General features: G+C 46.2%; 2 protein-coding genes across 3 annotated transcripts in view; both read left to right on the top strand.

The window, feature by feature from the left end:
* Window positions 1-14569, top strand: part of LOC135389134 (motile sperm domain-containing protein 2-like) — a 30288-nt gene extending 15719 nt beyond the window's left edge. The window contains exons 5-14 of the mRNA XM_064619144.1: window positions 637-697; window positions 758-796; window positions 2431-2555; window positions 3836-3907; window positions 4789-4898; window positions 9480-9576; window positions 9632-9728; window positions 11959-12085; window positions 13076-13238; window positions 14097-14569. Of these exons, the coding sequence (XP_064475214.1) occupies window positions 637-697; window positions 758-796; window positions 2431-2555; window positions 3836-3907; window positions 4789-4898; window positions 9480-9576; window positions 9632-9728; window positions 11959-12085; window positions 13076-13238; window positions 14097-14249 (1044 nt within the window). The 3' untranslated portion in view covers window positions 14250-14569. The remainder of the gene's footprint in view (window positions 1-636; window positions 698-757; window positions 797-2430; window positions 2556-3835; window positions 3908-4788; window positions 4899-9479; window positions 9577-9631; window positions 9729-11958; window positions 12086-13075; window positions 13239-14096) is intronic.
* A 1310-nt stretch (window positions 14570-15879) lies between these two features.
* On the top strand, window positions 15880-25378 carry LOC135389133 (uncharacterized). Of its 2 annotated transcripts, none has more exons than XM_064619143.1 (4): window positions 15880-16079; window positions 23293-23545; window positions 24391-24650; window positions 25084-25378. In XM_064619143.1, exons 1-4 carry the CDS (start codon window positions 16056-16058, stop codon window positions 25291-25293), a joined length of 747 nt encoding a protein of 248 aa, XP_064475213.1. In that variant the 5' UTR covers window positions 15880-16055; the 3' UTR covers window positions 25294-25378. The 2 variants fall into 2 exon arrangements, with proteins under 2 accessions (XP_064475213.1, XP_064475212.1); XM_064619142.1 differs by lacking the exon at window positions 15880-16079 and adding an exon at window positions 22226-22605.
* The last annotated feature ends 1007 nt before the right edge of the window (window positions 25379-26385 follow it).

The following is a 26385-nucleotide window of genomic DNA, read 5'->3' as shown; positions in this document are numbered from 1 at the left end:
ATGTTGCTCGTGTGACACACACACCAAGATTTCTGCCTGCTTAAGATCTTCTCGCACGTGGTCAAATAATTTGGAGCATAATTTTATATATCCCAAGTGCGTGTCGTTATAGAGGCAGCGTCTGATGGATACTAAGTTTTTTCGACTATTTCTGTTGCTATACTGTGCATAGTTTTTGTTCGGTCTGCGGCTATCGGTGGAAGACTTCGTATTGCTGTAAATAAAGTGAGGTTGGCTTGGCAATTTTCAAAGTTGGATTGCAAAAATAAATTTCCTTCAATTAAAAGTTGTCCAAAGCGTTCCTAAATGGCGGCAAAAGTTCACGGAAGGTAATTGCCGAAAGTTCCACAATCCTCCGGTGAGTATGTCGCCAGTTACAATTTTTTTTATAACTTTAGGTGAAACAGTATATAAGATTACTTTTCGAATGTTTTACGTTATGTTGCACGTTCAGTGTAATTTGCTTTCGAATGAATCGAATGAGACGTTCAAGTGCAAGGTGTAGCCGACGCTGGCCAGGATTTAGCGCTCCCGTTTATAGTGTTCGCTAACACTGCGCATGCGCACGAACTTGCTTGAAGCGAACGCGTTCGGTTCACTGAAGCTCTTCAATAACAGTCCATTTTTTCTCCGCAGGACATGGAACAAATCGGCTTCTTAATAAACCTCTTCAAGTCGTACTATCCATGGGCGCTGGGTGAGCAACTATTACGTTTTACTTTCGCTCACGTGGACTATATCGAGACATTTCTTTCAGGGTTCATCCTGGTCTATGACATGCCATGGCTTTACAACAGTGAGTAGGTCACTGAAATAGTAAAGGACGAGAAAATCACGTGATCGACCAATCGTCTTTTCTAGCTCGTCTTGATACGGAGAAGAAGCACGCGAAAAACAACGCTCGTGAAACCGTATTCATGACACGTAACTGTATGGAACATAAACGGTAAAAGCATACACAAACTTGTTTAGTTGGACACTTTCCAAGGAGTGGTTAATTCTAGAGATGGGACCAATCCGGAACTGCTTATTGTGTACTGATAACACGTGTGTTCGCGTGAGGTCTGGTTTGCACCCACAGTCACGGCAGTGCAAAGCGAAGTGCCCGGATGCACCATGTTCCTGAAGTCTGACATTAATACATCTTCCGGTCTGTCCTATGTGAACGCGTCCGCACTGCACGTGTGGTCTACCATATCCCGCTGCAGTGCGGATGCGTTTGTATATATAGGACAAACCGGAACATGTATTAATGTCAGACTTCGGGAACATGGTGCATCCATTAAGCGAACACCATCCGGGCGCCTCGCTTTGCACTGCCGTGATTGTGGGTGCAAACCAGACCTCACGCGAACACACGTGCTATCAGTACACAATAAGCAGCTTACCATGGAGATAGTAGAAGCCTTTTTTCATTGCTAAACACGAGGATGATCAATGCGTAAGCGATCCGTCACTAAACCTCTCCCCCGTGGAGATAAATTATCTCGAGAACACGTTGCAGTTCAATCCGACGATGTCAATTTGTTAGGAACCGTCTCCCCCCCCCCCCTTTTTATATATATATATATATATATATATATGTTTCGATTAGTAAAGGCTGTCAGTTGAGAGTTAGCAGTCGTCCTGTCTTCGTTTTTTATCCGCGTTCTTGTGCTGCTTAGTTACGATGAAGGAAACAAACATGTGGTTGGTGGATTCGAAAGATTCGATTCGCTTTTTTGGGCACTGGGATTCGGATTCCCGAATCTCGAATCCCTACGTAGGATTCGAGGATTTGGTTTGCTCATCCATAGTTAATTCCATCGTACTACAGCAATGAGAATGATCCCTTTTTGGTCTGAGGAGGTTTCGTGGGTTCGAACCCTTTTTAGTGGTACATTTGGGGAATGGGGGGGGGGGAATCTTCCTCCCCTCCGAAAACATTTTTCTCTTTCTATAGGTTCGCTTCTCATTCAAATGCCCCTCCCCTCTCGTTATGCCCTGTAAAACTTTATTGCGGGAGTATAAGTTTACGGGTTTGTCCCGTGTAGGTTGAAACAAACCTTTAACGCTACTGCAGACTCAACAGATAATAAGAAGCCCGATAAGGTGCTACGCAGTACAAGCACAAATTTATTTGATGAGCTGACCAAGAACCGGCTAAGTAGTGTTTCTAGCTTTCCTCCGACAAAATGCATCCATGATAGCCAAATCCCGAGACGAGGGACAAGCAGGGACATACACACACGACGTCTCAAGCGCCGTGACATTTGAGGCGATACGAGAAGCGTCGTTTATTGAGCCGTTGTTTGTGCGCCCCTTGTCACGGGGTTTTGCTATTATGGATACTTATCACCAGCTCGCTTTCTACCTAACCATGCTTTCACTGTTTGAAAAAGAAATTTCCATAGTACGTTGTTAGTATATAGCGATGATTTCTTTTTGCAGCCGCTTGGAAAGTGATCAAATCTTGGCTCCCGGCTGAAGGAGTGGAAAGGATAAAATTCGTGGACAAAAACACTATCCTGAATTACGTCGATAGGGATAACCTACCTTCGTACATGGGAGGAACGGTAAACACAACGTTTCCATAATGTTTCTCCATAGCCGAGCCATTGGAATACATCTTACACTGCATTGTTTTGTTAACTTTAGAAATATGTAGTATCCTCTCACTCTAAAAAAAAAAAAGAAAAAGAAAGAAAAGCCAAATACGTGAAAAGTAGTTTTGCCTGAGTACCTTGGCCTCGATCCCCTTTGTCGTCGAATTTCAGCACAATAAACGCTTATAGACGACGTGCCTTTCTCTGTTAGCACCGCGAATCAACATTGGCTGCGCGCACGAAGCAAGGATGGAGGTCTCACTTGAGGGGAGCTGTGCTGACTGGAGCGACACCACTTAGATCCAGAAAGCCTGCGCGCTCGTCGACGTGACGTAACAATTACGAGTCGACCAATCAGGATCGTGTTTTCAAAGGCGGCAGCCAATCACGAACGTGCCTTCAGCGGTCATGTCTATGAAGACGAACCACCGTCGTCTGCGAGTTGTGATTGAACGTCCCCGCGTACTAAATGAGAAAACTTGAAAGTAAAGCGCAAAATGGTCTCAATCTTTCTCAAAACTGATTTTCTGGAACGCATCTTGCACTTTTTGTCTAAATATTTAGGTCTGCGAGTTCCAGGTGAGCTGCAGTCATTTGAGATGAAGGAACGAATAACCGAGAGACACGGGACACGAAGACAAGCACAAGACGGTTATTCGTTCCTTCATCATCATGCACCAGTTAGTCTGCGCCCTATCTTTTTTATCGAGTCATTTGAGAGTCCTTCAATTCGCAGAACGGCGAATCGAAGTAGGAGACCAATTCTGACTCTTAATGTCCACGTAGCGAAGGAGGGAGAGAAGGCAATGAGCACGCATTGACTTGGGCCGAACCCACTACCACGTCATATTTGAGCGTTACGAAAACAGTAACGTGCTTGTGTGATGGAGTGTTTCCACGTGTTCTGCCCCTTGTGGCTTCACCGCTTTCGATTGGCTGCAACGGGATAGTGGAACCACGCTGGTAACAAAGTTGATAAATTGCGGTTAGGTTTTTCAAATATACAAGTTGTACTTGGTGAGAAAACTATGGTCATGAGCGAAGTCACAGTTGTCGGTCTCTGGATGCATCTATACTTGCTGACACTTGGGGAAAGCAATCTGATCTCTGCGTCAAGTGCGGTTATCGTGTCAACTGCCATCAACCTTGGTATATCAACCGTTCGAGCAAAATCACTTTCCGACAAGAAGGTGAAGAAGAAGAAGAAGCGGTTTGCCGTCCAAATTCTAATGGTGTCGTGTCGCTTGCAGCAAAAGCTTCCTTTCCTGGAATACAGTCACGAAGACGTCGACTTCCTTCTTCAGAACGCTTACAACCGACAGGTAAGATATCCTCCAAGTAAGACGAATGTAGCTGTTTTGGGCTGGAGCAAAACTAGACATGTACATCCGAACCTTGTGTACGTCGTGTTTTTCACCCCCTAAGGAGGTCTCCGTAGGGGAAGGGTTGGAATGACGTTCATATCGGTCCCCGGTGTCTGTCATTTTTTCACTGAATCGTCCTTGGGGTCCTCCTGAAACACGTTATTGAGCTTTGCTTCTAGTCTTGGTTTTATTACGCACGTGGATATATTGAAGGTATCATAACGTATCCTACGGGGGTAGTAGGAGCAACAGCCGCGAGGCTCTATCAATATTTTTCACGGCGGAGTCGGTGTTTCATTAATTCTCGAATGAATTAAGGATCACCTCATCTCCCTCAACATCCCAAGGCGTACGATGCCGGCTCTTTGTGTACTCGTTTTCCCCACCTCTGGTTTTCATTTTAAGGGTGTATCACGCCCCCGATGTTACGTATATTCTCGTGAAATATTCCTGTCAGGGCCTGTTTGGGGAAATTCCTGCGCCAATGTAGAATGCGGTACATAACACACACACTGTCTCCTCACGATACTTTTTATCTATATAACGCGCGCGTTGAACACCTAAAATACGTTACTCTGGTACAGAATCGCGCTTGTGCTGCTACAAAGGAATCCTTGTAGAGAAACCAAATGAAGAAAAGCAAACAGATGAAAAGCAAAACAAAACCGCAGAGTACGGTACTTGTTTTTCTTTTTTTCTTCTCGAATATATCATCGGCGCCAATTTTCCCCAACAAAGTCTTATCTGAAAAGAGTTTGCAATCACAGAGCTAAATCCCAGTAATCCGTCAAGTAGCGATAAGGGATCATCCATCTAATGTTGATCCTCCTGGATGACAGATAATCGACGAACGGATTCCTCACACGAAGGCAGTTCAGGAGTTCTACCGTTCACGCTTCAAGATGTTCTCGCAGCGCCACACCGGCGTTGCGTCATTTGTCAAGATTCAGTAAGTTCTTCCTTTTGCTCTCACTTTGACGTTTCGCTAGTTCAGTATTGCCTGTTCCAAGGCGACGAACAAGTTTCAGTGCTTTCTGATTGATAGTGAATTGGACATGTGCAAACAAACGCTTCTGTCGTCTGCTCAGGTGGTGAGCGCACTCCGGTCAGTTGCCATATGCATGACGACGTAATGATTGTATGCGACAAAAATCGAGGGCCGTATCCTTTGTGGCGGCCCGTCGAAGACGATTAAGGCCGGAGTCACACTGGTTATACACGTGCTTCAAACATGTATGGAGCATGTATAATGCTCAGTCACACTGGTTATACAATTCTTGTTTGACAACATCGTTTGGTCCAAACGCGTGTATGATTATACATAGTCCCGAACATATGTTGTTCAAACATCGGTCACACTGGTTATACAACTTGACTGGAGGAACAGTGGGAGTGGCTTAAACCGTGATGTATGGCACACGTCAGTGTCACAGTAACCAACCGAGAAGTTTATATAGCTTCCATTCGCGGACATCGCTATTCAAAATGCACGAAGACGACGAAGACGGGGCTGCACTGGCTGCTTTTCGATTGTTTCATGCTCCATGTGCGCAGGCAAAGAGGTCGCCATTTTGAACGTACGTGCAACACAATGTCGCGAACACTGACTTACAACTTACTCGTGTAAAATAACTCACGGGCATCACGATGTTGTTGACACTGACTCGTGCGAACGAAAACTGTCGTGGCGAATACGCCCGGTTATCCAACTTGTCCATCACCATTTTTCGGCAGTGCCCAAATACATCGTCGTGTGTTTGACAACATGTTGTCAAACATAGTCAGAGCGCTTGCTTGTATGACGGCACGGTCACACTGGTTATACACACGTGTTTTAAAACATGTTTTGCCGGTCAAAATTCCCACGCTGAAAGTTGTCACACCACTTCTTCACAATTGTGTATGACATGCACTTATCACTCAATGTTTGCGTCATACACATGGGTTTTCCCCTTGCAGTTTTGTTCTGCAGGAACACGAACTTCACGAAAGGCCGGGGTTCAACTCTCGGAAATTCCACACTTGTGGTAGAAATGGTTCTGTCGATAATAATCTGAGGGGAAAAAAAAAAAAAAAACTCTTCGCGTGTGAAACCTGCAACTTAAAAATAAACTCTTTCAGCCCATGGTGCGTTCATATATCTGGAAGTTGGTCGAGCCGACAACTTTGCAGTATACCCATTACGTCATTTGCGTTAAAGCAGCATTGAAGGCACTTGAGAAGAATTGCTTTACAGGAATGCGCGGCGACCTCTCCCAGCAACTCAGTCGAGCACTTTTTATTGGTTGCCGAGAATCGACTGCTAGCGACGCAACCTGTGAACTGCTATGCTTCAGAGTTCAGACACGGGACGGGCACTGCCATGTACAACCGCATTACGAAAGAAGAAGAAGAAAAAAAAAAAGAAGAAAAAAGATTTCTCGCTATAGCGCAGGAGGAGACATGATATCACAGACTGGCGTTACGTTGCACGTTGTGAGCGACAACGTCATCAGCATCACCTCCGCAGACCCATCATCATTAGCAGCGTGGCAAACGACAGGTGGGTACAAAACGAGCGCCACGGGTGTTCATCGGGCATCGTCGACTACTAAACATCTTCCATGAACTCCCAATTCGGCCATTTACCACCCTAAAGCCCTAATTTCTCAACATCTCGTCTGGCTAAACGGGGGGGGGGGGGGTATATATAAGTTTAATAAACAGGAGGTGGCTAAACGGGTTACATCATCTGGGCCACCGTTTTCGCCATAACCGGCCATCAGCGACCAGCGGGGCCACGTCGTCATCCCTTTTATGCCTGACATGGCGCAGTCGACAGTCCAATGTACCGTGTACGTGGTCCGACGTATGGCGCAGTCTATGAAACGAGAACTATAGGTGCACTATAGGTGAACTATAGGTGCAAGGTCAGAAGCGTGCTTCTGACCTTGACAGCTTCACAAAAGACAAAATGCCATTTGAATGCGTTCTGACAACGTTTTTTTTTTCTTTTTATTGCGGATATTTCGTTTCATTTACTTTCATTTTTTTATTTATATCAAAGCTATATGTCAAAGACCAGACTGACTGCCAGCAATGATAATCAATCATATACTGGCGATGGTCATGTGAAATGAGCGAGTGCGTTAAGTGAGCGCCCCTGTTTTGACGCACTCAAATCGGGGAGACACACCTGGAGCAGCCACTGAACAGTGAAAAGCAACTTTGGAGCGCTACACTGGTCGCTCGCTGATGCTGCTCCCTGTTGTCTGGTCATGCAGTGCACAGACGGAGGACACGTCAGCTTAGTTTGAACCTGTAGTAAAGTTGGAAGAGACGACTACGAATCTAATGTTGATCCTCCTGGATGACAGATAATCGACGAACGGATTCCTCACACGAAGGCAGTTCAGGAGTTCTACCGTTCACGGAAGTCTACCGAAGATCAACGACGTTGTGAAGACTTCTCCTTGTAAGAGCAATTGAAATGGAAACTTGTAACAGACGTCTTGGGAGCTGTTTGTTGTGAAGACGGTTGCATGGCGTGAAGATGTCTGCATAAAAGCACCGCATCTATGAAACGCTTGGAAGTTTGGGCAGCATTCCGGAGCCCAAGTGTACACGGATGTATTCCGAGAGACCGAAGTACGTATTAATGGCCGTCGTCGGTATGTCGGAAGGCTCGACGGGTATCTGGTGATATGCTTTTACGAGGTCGATCGTAGAGAATAGTGTGGCACAGTGTAGCAGGGAAGTGAAGTCCTGGGTATGTGACAGCGGTCCGGTGCAGTGATGTTGTTGAGCGCGCCGTGGTCACCGCATGAACGCCAACCCCTGGTGCATTCTTGGGGACCATGTGAAGTGGCGAAGCCTTGATGTCTGACGGGTAATGCAGAGTTCGAGTACGTACTCAAATTCTCTCTTCGCGATGACCAAGCCATCCGGAGGAAGCCATCGTAGGAGCGCGTGGACAGGAGGGCCGATGGGAGGTGTGTGAGTGAGCTTCGGATGCAGCATGGGGCAAAACGGGAGAGGACTGCTGGTTTTGCGACACAAAGTCCAGTAGAGCGCAACTTGGAGAGCAGGCCAGATCAGTGGAGTTTTAAGTATGCATTTTCTTTGGGTATCGACGAGAAGGTCAAAATGCTGAAGAACATCGCCACCGTGTATGGGGTGAACGACGCCGGCAACGATGAAAAGCCAAGGGAATTGTCCAAAACATGCACTGGCAGAGGAATTGGCGGCTTTGAGGTCGCTGGTGGAGGAAGTCAGTCTACGGTCGGCAGGTGTGGGGGAATGATGCTGACCACAGCTCCCGTGTCTACGAGGAAACGTAGACCAGAAATGGCATCGGCAACGTAGAATAGACTGCTTTGAAATGCCCCGACTAAACTTGCCGTCATTTAGTTATCGGGACTGGCGTTTCTCGTCCAGGGACAAGGCTGTGCATAGTTGGGTGTTGCTGCAACAAAACTGCAAATGGTACCAGCAAAGGCGGAGGGCTGGTCAATTTTATCGGGTCGTGATCGATGCCATACTCTAGACTCCGGGGAGCTTGGGAGAGAAGTATCATGCGCCGGTAGACGAGCGGATACCATGGTAGCAACAAGGTGCGTCAGACTTCCACTCGCGGGCTGTACTGTAACAATAACTTATGCTGATGAAGTAGGGTGGTGGAGCTCCGGGGTCATGGCAGGATCCTGAAGTTACTGGCGATGGTCGCAAGAATGAAAACTCGAACGCTCGCAGACAGGATGCCAGTGGCAGTGAACGATGCCGATGGCCTGCAACATATAGGAGGGAGCACACGTTATATAAAGACGGTAGAAATAGAACACAATTGAATTACTATGAAACATATCACTGCACAGGGATAAAATTTTGGTTCTGAGACATGATGGTTCCAGCTGATGCGGTCGTCCGGGAGGAGCAAGTACTTTGTGTGGGTGATCGAGTCTTTGATGAAATACACGCTGGAAAAAGTGATTATGGATGCATATTCCAGTTGTGGTCGAATTAATGTCGTTTCTGAGGAAGGTTACGCCTGATGAAGCCTATAGGGACTTATTAGCTTGAGTTAATGAGACATGTCTACCAAGGTACGTGTATTGATATATTCTACTAATATAGGGAAGAATGAGGGGTGGTGTAGTCAGATAGGTTCCAGTGGTGAAGGACAGACATTTTGAGGCTCAGCCGTATAGGCTATCTAGGTCGGATTGAAGGATTTCATGTGTGTTTCAGGGCTTGTGATCTTAATCGATATTTTTTTCCGGCCTTTCCACGCTCCCTTAAGGGCGGGGCTTTGCATTCCTTCTACTTTAACCAACGGAATGCATAACTTACATGTTGTTACATAAGTTACGTGGATCGGCTAGAATGTGAGCGATTTTGCGACTAACAATATTAAAAAAAAACAAGAATAAGAAATTGGATAGGGACCGATGATAAAGACCAAAACAAAAACAGTACCAGTGTTAATAGCACTGTGTTCACCCCCTGGATTTGTGATAGATATTCGACCCGATAAGATGACTTTTTTTTACAGACCAGAAGTGGACTTAGTTTTCGGCGGAGACGATTTAGGAGGCAACGTCGCCACTCTGACCATCACTAACACGTCCAAAAGCCACGTGACTTTTAAGGTAACGCTGTCATGAGCGTATTTTTTCCATCATCGCAATCTTTACTTTATTTCAGATCAAAACAAATAATATAGATGCGTACAAGGTGAAACCATTTTTTGGAATCGTGCCCACAAACGACAGCGTTCAGGTTAACGTGGCGCTGAATCCTGGTAAGTCAGGCATGTACAGACTGGACTGTATAGATCGTAGTCCAAAAGAAAAAAAGAAAGAATAAAGAAAAATGCTGCCGCACGGTTAGGCTTGTACGAACGTGGAGTACGTACTCAAAATACAGTATTTTAAATGCTTTTTTCGGTACTTCGGTATTGTTTTTTTTCGTATTAACGCCGCGAAACAACTGTGGCTATGAGCGCCGTACAGACGTGGACAGATGGAGAGAGGACAGCAGGAAGGAGTGGGGGACAGGGGGTTAGTATGCGTCCTGGGCCGACTTCAGGGGGAACTGTGCCGACATTCGTCTGGAAGGTCTTCGGAAAACCCAGGGAAAACCTCAGACAACACAGCCGGTGGTAGGAACTTCGGTACTGTACTCAATAGTTTCTTGCGACAAGTATTTTTAAAGTATTTAAAATACTTTTTTCAGTACTTGCTACTCTGTACTGAAAATACTTTCCTTCCTCGTCAAGCCGTATCCAGCACACTTTCCCGCTTTGCCCTACACTCTTAAAAACGAACTTCACCGCATAGCACGCTCCTAGCCAACCATAACCTCGAATGATATCGTTAGCCGCCCTGATTTGATGAAAACGGGAGGAGTACGCCTTTTTTGTGACACTTATGCTGTTCATAATTGTCACAAATAAGGCGTACGCCTCTCGTTTTCAACAAATCAGGGCAGATAACGATATCATTCGGGGTTATGGTTGGCTAGGAGCGTGCCATGCGGTGAAGTTCATTTTTAAGAGTGTAGTTTTCTTTCTTTTTTTTTTTTCTTTGGGGGAGGGGGCGAATTCGTGTCATTTATCCTTGTTTACAATAGGATGAACATGATGGGAACTGATGTTCTGATGCTAGAACACATAGAAAGGACAAATACATACCAAGCCTCAAGTGCCTAAGAAGCCTAAATTCCCTTGGGTACTTCCTTCATCTTTCATTAGAATGGGCTGGTCCCATACGCTTGGCCTCGCTTGTCAATAGCCCGACCACTTCGTCAGAAAACGGTTCCTATTCCTATTGCCAGGTGAATCCCAGGAGATTAGGTATATGAGTAACGTTGATGTTTGGGAGTGCTGGTACGACGTGTATAGAAGAGAAGATTAGGTACAAGAGAATCCCGGGCATTTATTTCCTTTGTTCACCAAAACCAATAAACAAGCGCCACACGTTGAAGGACCCGAGCTGACATACAGGAGGTATTACGAACCTTTGGGTCAGAACATATCACCAAAGTTTACCAAACGTTACTTGAAACCAAGGCCTTGCAAATAAAAGATATGCTTAAGTATGGCGGATGAAGTTTATCCGACGTTAACGAGTTCTTCTCTGAGTTGGTTGAATTCACGAAGTTTATCCCTTTCATTTGTATGTTCAGAAAACGCGTTTCGCTTACTGCTAATACTAAGGTACTTTAAAGAGTATCTTATATAATTCTTAGAGTGTTTAGTAGTCTACTCAAATCACTTCCAGTTTTGAGTATTTTGTACTGCATTTTAAATACCTTTTACGTGGAGTATTTAGCATTTTATTTTAAATTCTTTTGCGCGCTATTTTGTACCTGTCTTCCCGGGCACGGTTTATGAGTGCGGGAGGAAACATTTGGACAGACTGGACCAATTATTAAATTGGCAGTGACGTCACTGTCAGCCGATTCCGGGTTTTGCCCGCCCACCGATTCGAGACAAAACGTTTTGTCCTAGTTTTACCAAATTTGAGGTATTTATCTTGGTCGCCCACTTCCTCTGCTTACAAGTCATGGGTATGTTATTACAAAAAAGTAACTAAATTACAGTTATAGTTAGCCTGCCTTACTTACTCTACAGTTACCTTCTAAGAAAAAAAAAGTCGAATAAATGTAACCACCGAAAGCTTTGTTTTTGCATTTGTACTGTTTTAACATAACGAAGTACTTTTCGGACGAAAAAAAAAAAAAATGTCAAGTAGATTGTCGGCCGGTGTTTAAGGTATTTGTTTCGTAGATGGGTTCCTGGACATCCCTTTAAATGGTCGAAATGATTACGAAGGAGCTGCTGTCGTCAACAGCGTCCATTCCGTCCGTAATGTTCTTGAAATGGTTCATTGTCAGTCAGAATGGAAATTTGGGCGAGCCGGTAGCTGAACAACCGAAGAGTGTCAATCTTCGGTTGTTCCAACCAATCTTTGAGATAACAATGGTGGCCTCCAGTCTGCGAAAATGATGGTCATGAATGGTATGTACAGGTTCGGAATTACATCCAACCGACAAGCTGCTCATAATGACAACTGGAATCGATACTTTGGAGTTCAGCCCCCGAGAACTGATCGATCACTGGAAGAAGGTCTCCAAGGAAGCCATCAAGGAACACAGGTAGAAACCAATGATGGTTGTCGATGAAAAGGCATCAACTTAAGCTATTCTATTCGTACTTGCCGGTCTTGCCTTGTTTCATTGCCTCGGCCGGCGGGTACTACAACGTTACAGAGTTCTACATACTTGCTCCTGCCAACGAGGTATAACGAAATGAATCGCCTTCTATGTTTTATGCTATTTTCCTCTTTACGGCAATTTTCAACTCCCACCGCGTCTGAAATAATTCCAGCATCTTACTCGGCAATTTGGAAGCACATTTCACTAAGAAACGGCTGTACAAAAAAAATAAATAGAAATAATAATAAAGAAATAAAAGAGAAAAAGAAAAGAAAAAGAAAGAAAAACAAGAAGGAAAGAAAAAATCAGTTAGGATCAAGTGCGGAGACCGGGCAGAAGAAGCTGTTGCTTAGGCATGGCAAAAGTCCTCCCCCGCTACTGAGCAGTGTTAAAACTGCAACGTCGTAACCTCCCAGGAAATAAATAAATAAATAAAAATAAATAAATACACACAGAGAGAGAGAGAGAGAGAGAGATAAAAGAAACACACAAGAACAGCGTAAGAATTTTGTGCAACAAAGTAATTATGTATCATGGTGCATCGATACTGTGATATAATATCACGTTTGCTGGGATCACTAATGAACTCGCGACTCAAAAAGCCGTCAAAAAAGACGAGAACAGCAAAGGACAGCGAGAGAAGCGATAGGGTACACCACTGGTAAGAAGTGTTGGAAAGCGGGTGTGCTTTGTCGAGCAGGCCATATTGGGCTTATTATAAAAAACAACCTTATAGCATTGTTAAAGAATCGTGTGTTTAGTATTCCCGGCTTGGTAGCAGGACATAGCTGCGAAGAATGCGTTGCAATTACACATTTTATACAGAATTAATAGTCACCCTGGGTATAGAAATTTGAATTTTATCGAACGGATTGCTGTCGCGCTATTCAAGAGATATGTGCCTGGGTCTTTATGCATTCTGCAACGCAGGCTTCGCTGTCGGTATCATAACGGAGTTCAAGAAGTTCAGTTGGACTCAACGGGGGAACGATCGATGCTCAAGTCAGCGGCCCAGCAGGCGCTGGGTGATTCGAAAGAGCTGATTCGGTTGGGTAACACATCTCAGGATACGACAGGGGAGCTTCAGACGCAGGTAAGTCACCCCTCCACCCTAAAAACACACAGAGCGATGGCAGTTAGAGCAATTAGAAATAGTAGACGGCGACAAAACTTTCAGTATAAGCGAACTGTTCTCGGAGGTGCGTTGTAGAGTTGTTCTATACGGGTTAGCCAGCTTGACTATATATAGCCCCCCCTATACCTCTGTTCCGCGGGCAGCATTCAACGACCGATGGAACCAGCTGCCTTGAAAAACGCACGTATAGCACCAGAAAGCTTAATATGTACCAACTTCTAAACGGGCATTGAATTCGAAGGCTGCTTGACAGGTTGACACTACTATTAGCTTATATAGTGACTCACACAATACACGCCACATGATTACGTACTACAAAGTGTAATCGCAACTTGGATTTGGACAAGATGGCAAGGAATCAACTCGGGCTGGTGATGACAGACATCGAGTCATAATGAAAACCTTAAAACGTGAGACACACAAAGGACACGAGGCTTGTGTCGTGTCGGGTCCTTCAGTATCGAGGTTTTAATTCGTCGAGAACATCTTCGTGGCAGCACTCGAATGCTTTGTAAAAGAGTGCCTTCCGTAACGCTACAAGGCATTACAAATTGTAAGGCTTAGAATCTTCAATGGAAGTCAGCTTCCATTGAAGATTACAACAGATACAACCAACAGTTCGATTGATTTGCAAGAACTCTATGTCCAACATTGAAATTTGCCAAACACACATCTCCATATTTTTTTTATATCTCAATCATTTTATCTCATGCAAAACGCAACGTGTATATAAAACATGTTTTCTACACACGTATCGTAACTGACCGTAAGCAGCAGCAGACATGTTTTGAATTATCGACTTGCTGTATTTTGCAGTTGAACGGCGTGTGCACCCAGGTCACCGTCTTGTCGAAGCGCGTCGACCAGATATGGAGGCTGACCATCTTTTCCATGGGTATAGTACTAGCCAACCTGTTCCTCTTGTACGTGCTCAAGAGCTGCCAGTCGTCATCCAGTTGGTACTGCTAGCTGCTGTGTAATCTTCTTAGGCATATTGTTGCGTCATGATGAGTAAACTGTATAGCAAATCCAATATCCACGATCGAGCAATAGAGTATTTCGTAACTGCAGTGGTCATAGTTTTCTGTACATAAACGGCAACGCGATGAAATGTGTTCTGATGTAGTAGCGGATGGGACTTTTGTACCACCGCTCTTTATAAACAATCAAATAAAAGTCCTATGTGAGTCTGCAGCCAGGTAAAAAAGAAAAGAAAAACAGCTGCATAACCAAGTTACATGTGCTCATTTTTAGTTTAAAAAATTATAGTAAAAACGTTATAGAGCCTCCGTGTGTGTTGTTGTCAGTTGATGAACCGCAAAGATTGGGGCCCTTTTTCGTGGAAAAGTGGGGACTCCGATAAACACATGAAAGAGAAAGTTGGGAGTACCCTTTATGAGGGGCGTTTTGTTGGACCATGAGTACTTGATGGGGAAGTATCGACAACGCTATCTTTAAATCTACTTCATTCCTCACGGGTGGCTTCCCACCCCATTGAACCCAGAAGACAAAGTTTAGATACAGGACTTGAAACGAAAAGGACAGCTGAAGTTGCAAACCGTATTGCTGTGCGTGGGATGTATCTAATGCCTGGTCAAAGCCTCCTCTATACTCTCTGTGCCTGTCAGATATCCTGTTTCGCCCGGTCGTTCGCTCCTCCTCGCCCCGGCACTTGTTACGCCGCCGCCTGCCGCGAGAGGTCGACAGCCACGTAGGGATCGTAGGGATGTACTGAACCAAAGACCATAGACTGAACTGAGCGTTTGCTTTAGATGGTTTTCTCTTCGTGTGCGTTTTCAGGTCTTTCTGTTGTTTTCTTCTGGAGACGTTTCCGTTTAATGAAACTGCGACAGACTGTGACAACAGCACGCTGTGTACGGTATATTCGGACTAACACAGTGTAGGCTGTTTCGTGCAGCGGGATTTTCAAACTTCAATGGCATACTGCTGCGTGCCGCGATGCCGGTCAGATGGAAAAATTCAAGGTGCCTGGCGTATCATTCCACGAGGTGCCGGTGGATGCGACTGTGCGAGAAAAGTGGCTAGCTGCCCTAAAAAGAGACGAGTGGATGCCAAAGTGGATGGAGGAGGCTTTGGCCTGGTTCGCTGTCACTTCTCTCCGTTGCGGGTACGGTGCAGATCGAGCGCGGATGCGGTTGTCTTATGACACGCTGCAGACACATGCGCCCTTGATACGGAAAGCGCCTGTGTTCGACCAATCATGCCTCCACTCTTTCTAAGTCTCTATCTACCTCTCTATCTATCTCTCTGTCTGTCTCTATCTATGTATCTCTATCTCTCTAATCTATCTGTGTCTGTCTGTCTGATCTCCAGTGCGCCTTCGCTCATTGGTCAGCTGCGTAGGCGGAAGTAATCCGTACCGCATGGAGTTCGGTCGAGCCCAACTCTTGCAGTGCGTACGCTTTTTGGTTCGCCATACTTCGTTACCATAACAACCCTGCCGCGCCGCATCCGTAACGCGTGAAAGGCAACAGCGTGAACCAGGCATACTCTCGTGTGATTCACATAAGATAAGAATGTGCCTTCTTTGACGCATTGATAGCAAGCTTCGAAAGGAGAAACGTGCCAATGTCATTGTGGCTGCTGGCCAAGATAAGGAACACATTCCTTTTGCGGTTTCTCTGCGTGCTCGACAAATACGTTTTTGTGTTGTCTCGCTCAGAGACGATGACACGGGATTTCATGTTGCCATGTTGAGGTGTTCTCAGTGTGTGCTGTGTTTGTGTGAATGTTTTGGTGCACCGTTGGGATTTTATGTTGCGTTACTGCAGGGACGCGGTAAGTAGCCTGTTTGATGTTTCTCGAACTGTACGGGGTACGCCACGATATCCTAGCATGCAGAATCCGAGACCCGAAAATCCACAATACCGAAATTCCAAATCGCAAAATCAATGCTCGCAAAGCTGCGAGGTCTGAGAATGACAGTGTTTCAAAGTAGGGTATCACTGAGCAATGCTAGCTTTGCGTGTTTCCGATGTTCATTGAAGTCGTTTTAGCGAATGAAATGCACATTCTAGCGACGGTTTGGCATAGCGGGCCGGACGCGCTGAAGTAACACGAAACGAAGCGACTTTGGTTGGATTGTGGTCACGTGAGACCTTGCAGTAAAGCCTGGTTCGGACCTGCGGGGCTTATTGCGGTCCCGCGCCGCCGCACGCGGTCAGTCGTGTACAGCGCGACGCTTGAGAAAGATATGCCCTCGGTCAAGCACGCCCTTGACGCAAGAGCCGTTTATAGGGAGAGTTTGGCCATTCTCTGATCTTTTGCCGCCTCGTGGGTGGAGCCTATTTTGACGTCAGAGTCGTCGTTGCTCCGCCCAAAAAGCCTGAATCCAAGCAGAATCCGCTTATCAGCCATCTGATGCGCGCCATATTAATGCTGTCCGTCAGCTTTGTTGTCGCAATGAATGCAATCTACAGGAATAACCGGCTTATGAATCACAGCCGCCTCTGATAAGGGGGGTTTTGTTGCCAAACTGAAAGAGTTCAAGGACGAAGGGCTTTCGAAGGACAATGTACGGACGTGTCTTCCCTCCTTGCATCGTAAACAACGATCAGCAACAATATGGCGTCGGCGACCGGCTGACAACGGGACAACAATAGTGCACGGCGAGGGAGGTGGCTTAGCCGTGACGTCGCACGACGCGCTTCAAGTTAGGCTCCTCCTAATGGCCAAACTCTCCGTATAAACGGCTCTGCTTGACGCCGCCGTGGGCGCCCCCAAGTAGGCTATTACTTCAAATTTTGCTTACCATACAGGTCTCGACGGGTGTTCTGGGCGGCTTCTTGGCCAGGCGTTAGACTGTGAGAGGTTGGGGTTTCGAACCGGTTCATTCTTCAAGAGGTTGGGACACTTTCATACATGGGGTTCATTACATCACGGACGCATTGTATTGCACGCCAGAATACTGAGGAAACAAAATTATTCTTCTACGTGTCGTACTTAAGGAGATACAAGCCCTCGGACACACCCCCGAGCAAGCACAGACACCAGAGACCTCAGGGTTGCCATTGGCAGCCATAAGCACGTGACTTCTCATGCGCAGCCTCACTGGCGGACGCTGTGACGTCAATGCTGAGTGCAATGCAATGGTGAGTTTTGGTATTCGCGGTGCCTATTTTATCCTCTTCGCTGTGAAACTTTCAATGCAGGTCCAAATAGGAAATTGTACCCTCATGGTCGGCTGTATAGTGCAGGAAGCTGCGGAATGAGACATGCGAGGGTTCCCCTTTTATCCCTTCCCGGAGCAACGTGCCGCCAGTCTAGGCAGGCAGACCCCACGTCACCCCAGCAAAAAATCGGTGCAGTGTGCCGTCTGTTACGTTTATCTGGGATAAACGATGACCTGTCGCAAACCCTTTAGCTGTGGCACTTCGGGGACCCCCCGCCCGCCAACGAGCACATAAAGTAGTTGCTTCGTACCGATTTGAAGTACTCGCTACAAAGGCGGGGCTATACAATTAAGCTTTTTAATTACGGTGCATTGTCCAACGTGGCAACCGCAGGTTGACTGACCGGTGCAGCCACGTGACAGTTGTCACTCCAGTAAGTAGGTGCCAAGAATGTGTCACGCTAGGGACATCGTGGTCGCTCGTGTTCCGGTTCCGTCGTCTGCTCGCCGTTCGCCTGCGACGCTCGAGAGCATGCAGCAGACACCCTATGCCATGTAAGGGGCCTTGGGCTCCACAGCGTTCATAGCCAAGTGTTCTCTTACAATCATGTCACGCCTATCGTCCGAGAAGGTCGAGCGTTTTTGGTAATTCTTCCTTATCAGCGGCTAGAATGCCCGACAGGAAAGACTTTTCTTTCGTTTGGTTGTTTGTAGTACTTTACTTTCGACGCTCACAGCGGAGAAATGCACGGCCATTCTGCTCCTCAGCTTGATTCTGCGAAGCATAAGTGATCACGTAATATAGCTATACGGAAGGAAATATTTACAGGGTTATCCATAATATAACATTGATAACAATTAACTTGTCCAGAGGAAAGAAGCCGAACTGACAGCCGGTGCACAATGTAGATACGAGAAGATGAGCAGGAAACTCATCTCAGCAGCGTTTGTGCTAGTGTTTTGCAGAACAGGAAGCTCAGGACGTGATGCACCTCATGTACTGGTCCTGGTCGTCACCATCAGCACCAATTTGTACGAAACTGTGGGATGGGCGGTTCCAGAGTGATCGAGTCTTGACCAGCGACTTGTACAGAATCGCAGGCACTGGAGATGTTGCGAAAAACTGGGAGTGGGATGGGCTGGGGTCATTATTACAGTTACGTCTTAAGAGTGTGACGTGCCATTATCAACAGGTGTCTCAAGTAGAAATAACAAAGGCCCCCATGTAGCGGTTGCACAAGGGGCGTGTCGCCAAACAGCTGGAGGGGGTCTGGGTATATCAGTGGTCTTGGCCGTCGAGAGCAGTTTCAAACAGCGCAAAAAGTAGTCGGCTCATGGTGAACTTCATCTAATGTGCTGCTTAGCTTTTTTCCTTCGTGTTCTTTCGTCATTTTTAAAAGTGAGAGCTTGGAGAGTGATAGTATCGGAACAGCGTCCGCACGAAGTTTGCTGCACTGCATCAGATGATTGCTTTATGAAAACTTGGTCGTCCCGAGGCATGATCTGCTGCGCGAAGGGTACTGAGTAGCGACACACTATCCACTAGCCTTGCTTAGGCGGTACAGGAAAACGAGATTCGCATTCCAGCAAAAGGACGTCTCCTCGTTTTTCATCAACGCAGGGGAGCGTTCCTGGCTAGAAAGGCAAGCTCTTATCCTGCGGCGAGGCGTCAAAGCAGTTCGCCGATAAGTTTGATGACTCGTGTCATATCTGCTGTCTTTGCATGAGCCATGGCCAGAACACTCGACAGAGCATTTTTACTGCAACAATAATGACACCCTTTGCACACGAAACCATTGCCCCTTTTGATGAGAACAAAAATATAAATGTAAAGAAACACGGCTTACTCCTTTCTCGTCTCAATGTAATCAATAACGCGAGGTGGACTTCCCTATCTGGGTTACAATCTCGACCTTCATGGGATTGCACTCAGTTCTAAGAAGCGCACCAATGGCCCCCGTTTTAATGCGATGGCGTTGTTGCCCCAACACCTCAGAAATTCCTGCCTCTCTGCGCCGAAAACTCAGCTCGTGCCTCAGACGGCAGATGGCGCCATGGGAACTGTGGGGCCAGAGCCCCAGAGCCGTGGTGCATATAAAAGTTCACGGTCGCTGTAATAAAGAAAAAGAGAAGAACCGTCAGTAGTCGCGTGGCATTTCGTGCCTTTTTGAATTCGTACGAATGTCGTTTGGCCTCCATAACGGAGCCCAAAAATTTCCAAAGATTTATTGACAAGCGCTTTGCGGAGCCTCCCCTGCGTAATGACTTCTATTGATGATCTCCTCATTTCCAGCTCCTCTCGGCAAGAACTTGTTACGCATCTCCGCGCGGTTTTCGATAGACTACATCAGCACGGCACTTTAATCAACCTGGAGAAACGTGAATACGGCGTCTCGATCCTCGAGTTTCTCGGATACTATACAGGTTTCACCGGAGGGCATTCGGCCGCTTCCATCTAAAGTCCAGGTTGTCAGCACCTTCGTGCTTCCATCTATAGTGCAACAAATGCGAGGATTCCTGGGGATCGTCACTGTCGAGAAAGAACTTCTAGCCGCTTTCACGTCGTCTAGCCAGAAGTACTCTCCCCGGGAGTTCACTACAGATGGGCTCTATGCGAAAGGCTCGCTTAACCAACAATCCGACGCCCTCAGCCGTTTTTACACCCTTTAGCCAGACCTCACCATCGACGCCGATACTATAGACCGCTTTACTTGTTTACAAACGTCCATAATTGTGAACCAAGTTGATACGTATAATTTTGTTGCAACTCTAGAACCTGTTTTGCAGTCCAGCCGTTTCTAACGGCCCACTTGTGGACCAACAGTATCATAAATAAATAAATAAATAGATAAAAGAATTGGGAGTTTACGTCGCGAGACAACAGAGATCATGAGCGACATCACAGCGGTCGGTCTGTGGACTGCGTTTGCCCTCCTGCAGGGCCCGAATAATTTATAGCTCTGAAGGAACCAGACAAGACAAGTGCCGCTACAAGACCAAGTTGTTTATGAAGGTATACAACGTGATGATCCCTTTGCACTGCACATCGACAACTGGACACCCAGCCACAAAACATGCCGCCGATCACAATCGCATTGTAGTTTCTCTACTATTTTCGCCGAGGCAGGCCCTGGTTTTCGCAGGCCCTGGGAGGTTGGTTGGGCAGTATAAAGCGGGAATTAAGAGAATTTGAATTTACGATCTCGGCAGTACGAATAAGTGTTCTCCTTCCTTTGTTTACAGAGCTTCTGACGGCAGTGACGAAGACGGAGGGGGGGGGGGGGCGTTTACCCTTCCCTGGGCGCAGACTTGCCCCGCTACGGCTCTGACTCCAAGCAGTTCCTCACTTCAGTGTTGGATGTATTTGTAACTGAATTAAGCTGGGGTACCTTACCCTCCGTTCTGACTCAGAGGCAAGCAGGACACTAGAATTTGCAGAAGCTCGCCAGACAAGCAATATATGGTATCTGTTTTCTCTTTTGGATGGAAGGTGCCGCTTCAATTGCGCGTACGTGGTGGAAAGCGGAAAAGGGGTTCCGGTGCTTCATATATTGGAGAAGGGCCCCTCGATAACTCGGTCCGGCCCCTTGTGGGCTGTGTCTTTGGATGCTCGGCCTACAAAACGGTCGTCCGGGCAGTATCCTTTGCGGTGCTGTTCTCGGGAAGGTTTTTTTCCTTAAAAAAGTTCGTATATGCCTTTCTAACTGCACGAGCTACGCGCTCAGAGGTGGACGTCCTGAAAGCACTGGACAATTATGCGATTGCAATTGACACTAATGATCATCCTCGACGATCCTAAACGTGTGCCAGTGACGGCCACGTATTGCTTCTGAACAAAGCGAAGAGGACGAAACCCGTCTTTCCTCCCTTTCTCGAGTTTCGTCCTCTTCGCAGTAATGCACCAACTAGTCAGCACCCTTCAACTCCTTTCTCAGCGCAGGTTTAAAAAACATCGATAAACTTTCACACAACAGGAACTCAACAGAACTCGAAGAGGTACGCGGTGGCCAATTTTCAACATCTGTCAATAATTTGCCAAAGCTCCGGCAATATAAAATGTAATGCTTTCCAACAGAAAATATTCAGTTTAATTCAATGGTTTTATTTTCCATTCAGCGCCCATTCAGGGCCGGGGAAGAAAGCCGCGAGGTGCAGCTCTAAAGTATGTCCCCTATATTAAGACATTTCTATGGAGAGACAAAAGATAAATGTTGAATAAATTTTCTTTTGAACGGGATGTCTACGTAAAGTGGGTGCAGTGGGGGGGGGGGGGAGTAATAAAAAAAAGCCCGGTGACTGTCGATCGATGTTCACAGCAAAGTATGTTCACTTTCAAAAGGAGGTCCGGAGCGAAATGTATATTGAAATCCTTGTGAAAAATGTCAAAGGGAAGTCTGTCCCGAATAACCATATGTTGTACAAAGCAATTCGAAAAGATCTACCTAAATTTTATAGAATTCCATTAAGATGTCTTTGTTCAGGTAATTTAACTTTTCTCTCTAGAGAGTCTATAGCATGGACAAGTATTTTTTTTTTTTTTTCATACGAGAATTCCACCACAGCCGGACCAAACCAGGTTCCTTCTCAGTCTGACGCGCGAAAAGTAAGTTTCGCCTTGGCTCGGTGTGCGTCCTTCCGTAACCTAATACCGATATTATAGATGGCAGGTAAGACGAAGGTAATTTTCTGCAATCCTCGGTTCTGCAAGCGGCCCCGCTGCGGCTACTCACGGTGTGACCTGGAAGGGACCTGTAAGCCGCAACGGCATAACCATTATTTTCAAATGAAAAAAAAGAAGACGCTATAGTGTGATATTGCCCGCTGTCTCGTGAAGCTTCCCAGTGGTCCTTTGGAAAGGTCTCCGTAAATCTGTCCAGCATGCCCTTTGACTTCCTATTCGCCTTCAGCAAGAGAACCATGCTGATCACCATCTCCATCTGGTCTGGCGTCTTTCTGGTGTTCTTTTCCGTTGCCGTCGCACTGTCTGCCGCTGTGAGCCCGTTCTACTCATTCTTAATCATCCCGGGTTTCATAGCTTCCACGGCCTCCGCCAACTTGTATGTAAATGAAAGTCGTCGTCGTCGTGCTGGCTCCACGCATGAGCTGCTCAGTGACCGCCACCTGAGCTCCTTCGTCACGGACATTGCTCCTATTCATCGACGCTACCTGCAGACAGTCGACAGCGTTGCTCAGGTACTCGAACGTCTCAAAACAGTGTCACGCGAAATTCGCCACCAAATGGTCGATAGAATGTTGTTTTCTTCCTTGCACGGTCTTCCTAGAAAATAAGTGGAATCTCCAATGAGGGGTTTCGTGCAACAAAGAGAGGGAGGAAAGCAGATACTTACCGAGAAGTTTGCCCTTAGGATTCTCTTAGGATCCTAGTCTTAGGATGTCCAGCCCTGTGAGCAGGAAGGTCTCCAAACATGGACGAAAATGAAAAACGGGCTGGCGTGACTAAGTGGCGCCAGCATGACAATTCGCATCCAGTAGAAACAAAAACTGAACGTATCGCTTTGGCGTTCATCAGCGCTTTTCCTGGCATGCTCTTCCCTCGATGAAGCCTTTCTTTCCGACATGTTCAAATTATGAGCTGATGGCTAAATGCTGTGCAGATCGAAATTGAGTTTGGCCGGGAAGACGAAGAGCGTGCATGAGCAAGTGTATATGCTGTCGAAGGTATCTTATTTCTCGTTGCTTTCGAGAGTATAGGGAGGTCACGGAGCACCTCCGTTTGCTCCGTTTTCCCTCAAAGTATCGCTGCTTCAGTTTCAGTATTTGTTCACTGCCTTTACATTTTAAGACCTTAGTGACTATCTTTCCTAATGTGCGGCAGAGCTGCTCCCCCTACATATCGGTAACTCCTCTCTGCCTGTGCAGGCAGAGCGTGGGTGCGATGACGTTACGGAAACGCGCCTCAGCAGTGGGATCAAGCTTGGGAGTCTGAAGCGATCTTCTTCTTGCCTGAACACCCCAGTGAAGGTGATGGATCTGAAGAGATCCTTCTCCACACCCCGGATGAGCCTTAATCTCGTCCAAGAGACTCCAGTCGTCTCGTTCACCAACACGCGTCATACACCAGGCCAAGAATATGAAACCAGAGTGCTTTTTCACGTACCTCAAGATGTCATGGGTATTCTGCTATCCACTTTTGCAAGGTTTCGGAGGGTGGTAAAATTTATACCACAGCTGTATGCCAACAGTGAACAACGCTAATAAGCTTATGGCGACTACCTCCGCTAGACGTATACTGGTTCCGAGCCAGTACTTTAAGCGTCCCAGCGATATTCTAGCCTAGAATGGTTCTTTCGTTCAAAACAGTTTATTTGAATTAGTTCATTTATACGACATTATAAAAACATTCATCATTTTGAATTGAGCAAAGCACGACAAATTAACCATGCTTGGCGTCTGGCCATAATGTCACTCCGTCCAAAAAAAAAAAGTGCAAATTGAAGGACTATCTGCTATACAGCATATTTGCAAGGGTCCTCGCGGATGTCATCCCGGTGTCCGGGTGGCTACTTCCTCTTTTTTATAATCCGAGAGCCAATGGGATTGTCTACGTCAATGAAAAGATGGGGACATTCTTTCTCTGCTTTTGCAACACAAGCGTATACGAAGAGGGAGTCAAGTCCTGTAGATCACATAAACAAAATACAGAAACCGACACTGAAGATTTTTGTTTAAGTTTAATTTGTACAAGCTTTCGCGTGGAGGTCCACGCTTCCTCAGGTACCTGAGGAAGCGTACCTGAGGAAGTGTGGACCTCCACGCGAAACCTTGTACAAATTAAACTTAAACAAAAATCTTCAGTGTCGGTTTCTGTATTCTGCTTTTGCAACTCAGTAACACCGAAGCGATGTTGTTTTCACTATCGGATATCTCCACTGGGGTTAATGTGTGTTCCTAAAATCTTTGTGGAGGTTCCCTGCTACTACCAAGGCTGGCGTTGTAATATGGCCATAATTTGTGAAGGTTCACCAACTAACGAGGCGCCGAGCATTCCTTGTTTCTGGAATGAAGCCATCTACGAAGACAACGAGTCAAGACCCGAGAGTTCGGTGGTGACAGCGACGCCGTTGTTGTCATCAACTTCATTGCAAAGCAAGGCGTCCAGAGTAAAAAGAGACGTTCCAAGCCCTTCGACAACGGAAGAAGATGCCGCGATTCTAGCTTCAGGATCTTCCTTCTGGAGCATGGAAGCGAGCTCCAGTCAAGGATTTTATCGGTTCCAGGTAACATGGAGGCATCCCTTTAGAAAAATTTAAGAAAATTCGCAACCTTAGAAGCCGTAGTTCTTGAAAATTCCTCAACATTTGACTGTCTTTGCATCCAAATATATACCTCACTTCAACTCTTGGGTGAGTTGAGGTGAGGTTTATCACCAATCCGTGTCTCCGTGATATGAGCCATCTATTGTGAATAGTGGTACGAGCGGCAATGTGTGTATTGGTACTATACTGGGGCCAAGACATTCGTTCTAGTCAACGGGTCATGAGAACGTGTGCCTAATTCCTGATAACTGTAACAAAGTATACTAGTGTCATCATAAAATGAACAACTCTGGACTCTTAAACGTCTCGACACGCTTAGTATTAGTAGACTCACGTTCTCCGCCGTTCTTCGCTGACACAAATTTCTATATAACCGTCATTTGTTGTGATATAGGAGACTGAAGCTTGGGAGACCCCGATGGCAAGTCCTCCGGGTTCTAAAGGAAAACTGGAAGCTGGAGCGATAAGGTTGGTTGGAGAAGTGGCCACAAGGATGCCACATGTTCAAGCGGACGGCGATGCAAAGTCCAAGAAGCTTAAGAAGAAGTTGAAGTTGGTTCCTCGTTTTCTCAAAACCAAGAAAGAATTCATGCGTTTCAAATGAAATGGTTTGACGCGGCTCTTGATCTACATAGGGTATAACTTAAATAAATTGCGATAGTACAGCTCCCGTGGGATTCTCTCGTGAATTATGATGGTTGATTTGTCTACTTGCGTCCTTTTGGAAAAAAAATGACGAAAGACGAATATGGTCCGCATGCCGTCGTCTGCTAAGGCAATGTGTCGCACATGACATCACAATTTCCGGCATGGAACGGAAGCGCGGCGTTCTCAGAACTTGTTTCCGTTCTGCTCTCGAAATCTTCGTATAGCGGACTTGAACGGGCGTTTTGCCTTTCGAGTGAAATGCTTTTAGACAGAGGCACGGACGAGCTGCTTTGCATATGATAGTCTGTAGGTCTGAAGTGTGTTGCCGCACTTGGGGCAGCACAACTTAAGGACGACTCCCGTACAAGGCCCCATGTCAAGTGCTTCAGTTATCAAGCCACATGAGAAGCCTGGCTACTGAACCATCCGAGACGAGAAGAGCAATAACAATAAAAGCTGCATTTCTAGGAAATGATGAAGTACAAATTGCCTTCTTAGGAAAGATCGTGGCTCCCTAGTACATGGTATAATTTTTTAGCAACCCAAACTGAAATGCTAAAAGGACGCTGCAAACTTCCTTCGGAATTTTGCGATACAAAAGAGAAACGCCCGTCGTCGTACATGTCCGGGTAAAGTCCAAATATGGCAGTCGTCGAAAAGCCAGACAGTGGCTCAAGAAATATGTAAATCCGAAACCGATTAATTACTCTAAAAAATCCGCAAGTGTCACCGCCGGTTTCTTTCTGCAACATTTTTCGCTGAAAGTCCGGTCAGTAAATCACAGTCCCGAAAGCCTCCGAAGTAAAAAAAAAGTTTTATCTCGTAAGCTCGTGTCCTATGCCTCAGGGATGATGACTAAAATGAAAGCTCATGAATTATTCAGCCAGGGGATCTTCGTGAAACACCACCATTATACTTGAGTGTGCTTTTTGAAGTAGCGCCTGTTGCGTGTCACGTCTTTCAGTCTCGGTGATTTTTCGGCGCTTCTCTGTCTAATTAAGATATTTGGACGAAGCTTGGTCACAGCACGTTTCCAGATTTTACTTTC

The sequence above is a fragment of the Ornithodoros turicata genome, chromosome 3 (assembly GCF_037126465.1).
Source record: "Ornithodoros turicata isolate Travis chromosome 3, ASM3712646v1, whole genome shotgun sequence".
NCBI classification, from domain to species: domain Eukaryota; kingdom Metazoa; phylum Arthropoda; class Arachnida; order Ixodida; family Argasidae; genus Ornithodoros; species Ornithodoros turicata.
The sequence above is the reverse complement of the archived record's forward strand: the minus strand, read 5'-3'. Positions and strand labels throughout refer to the sequence as shown.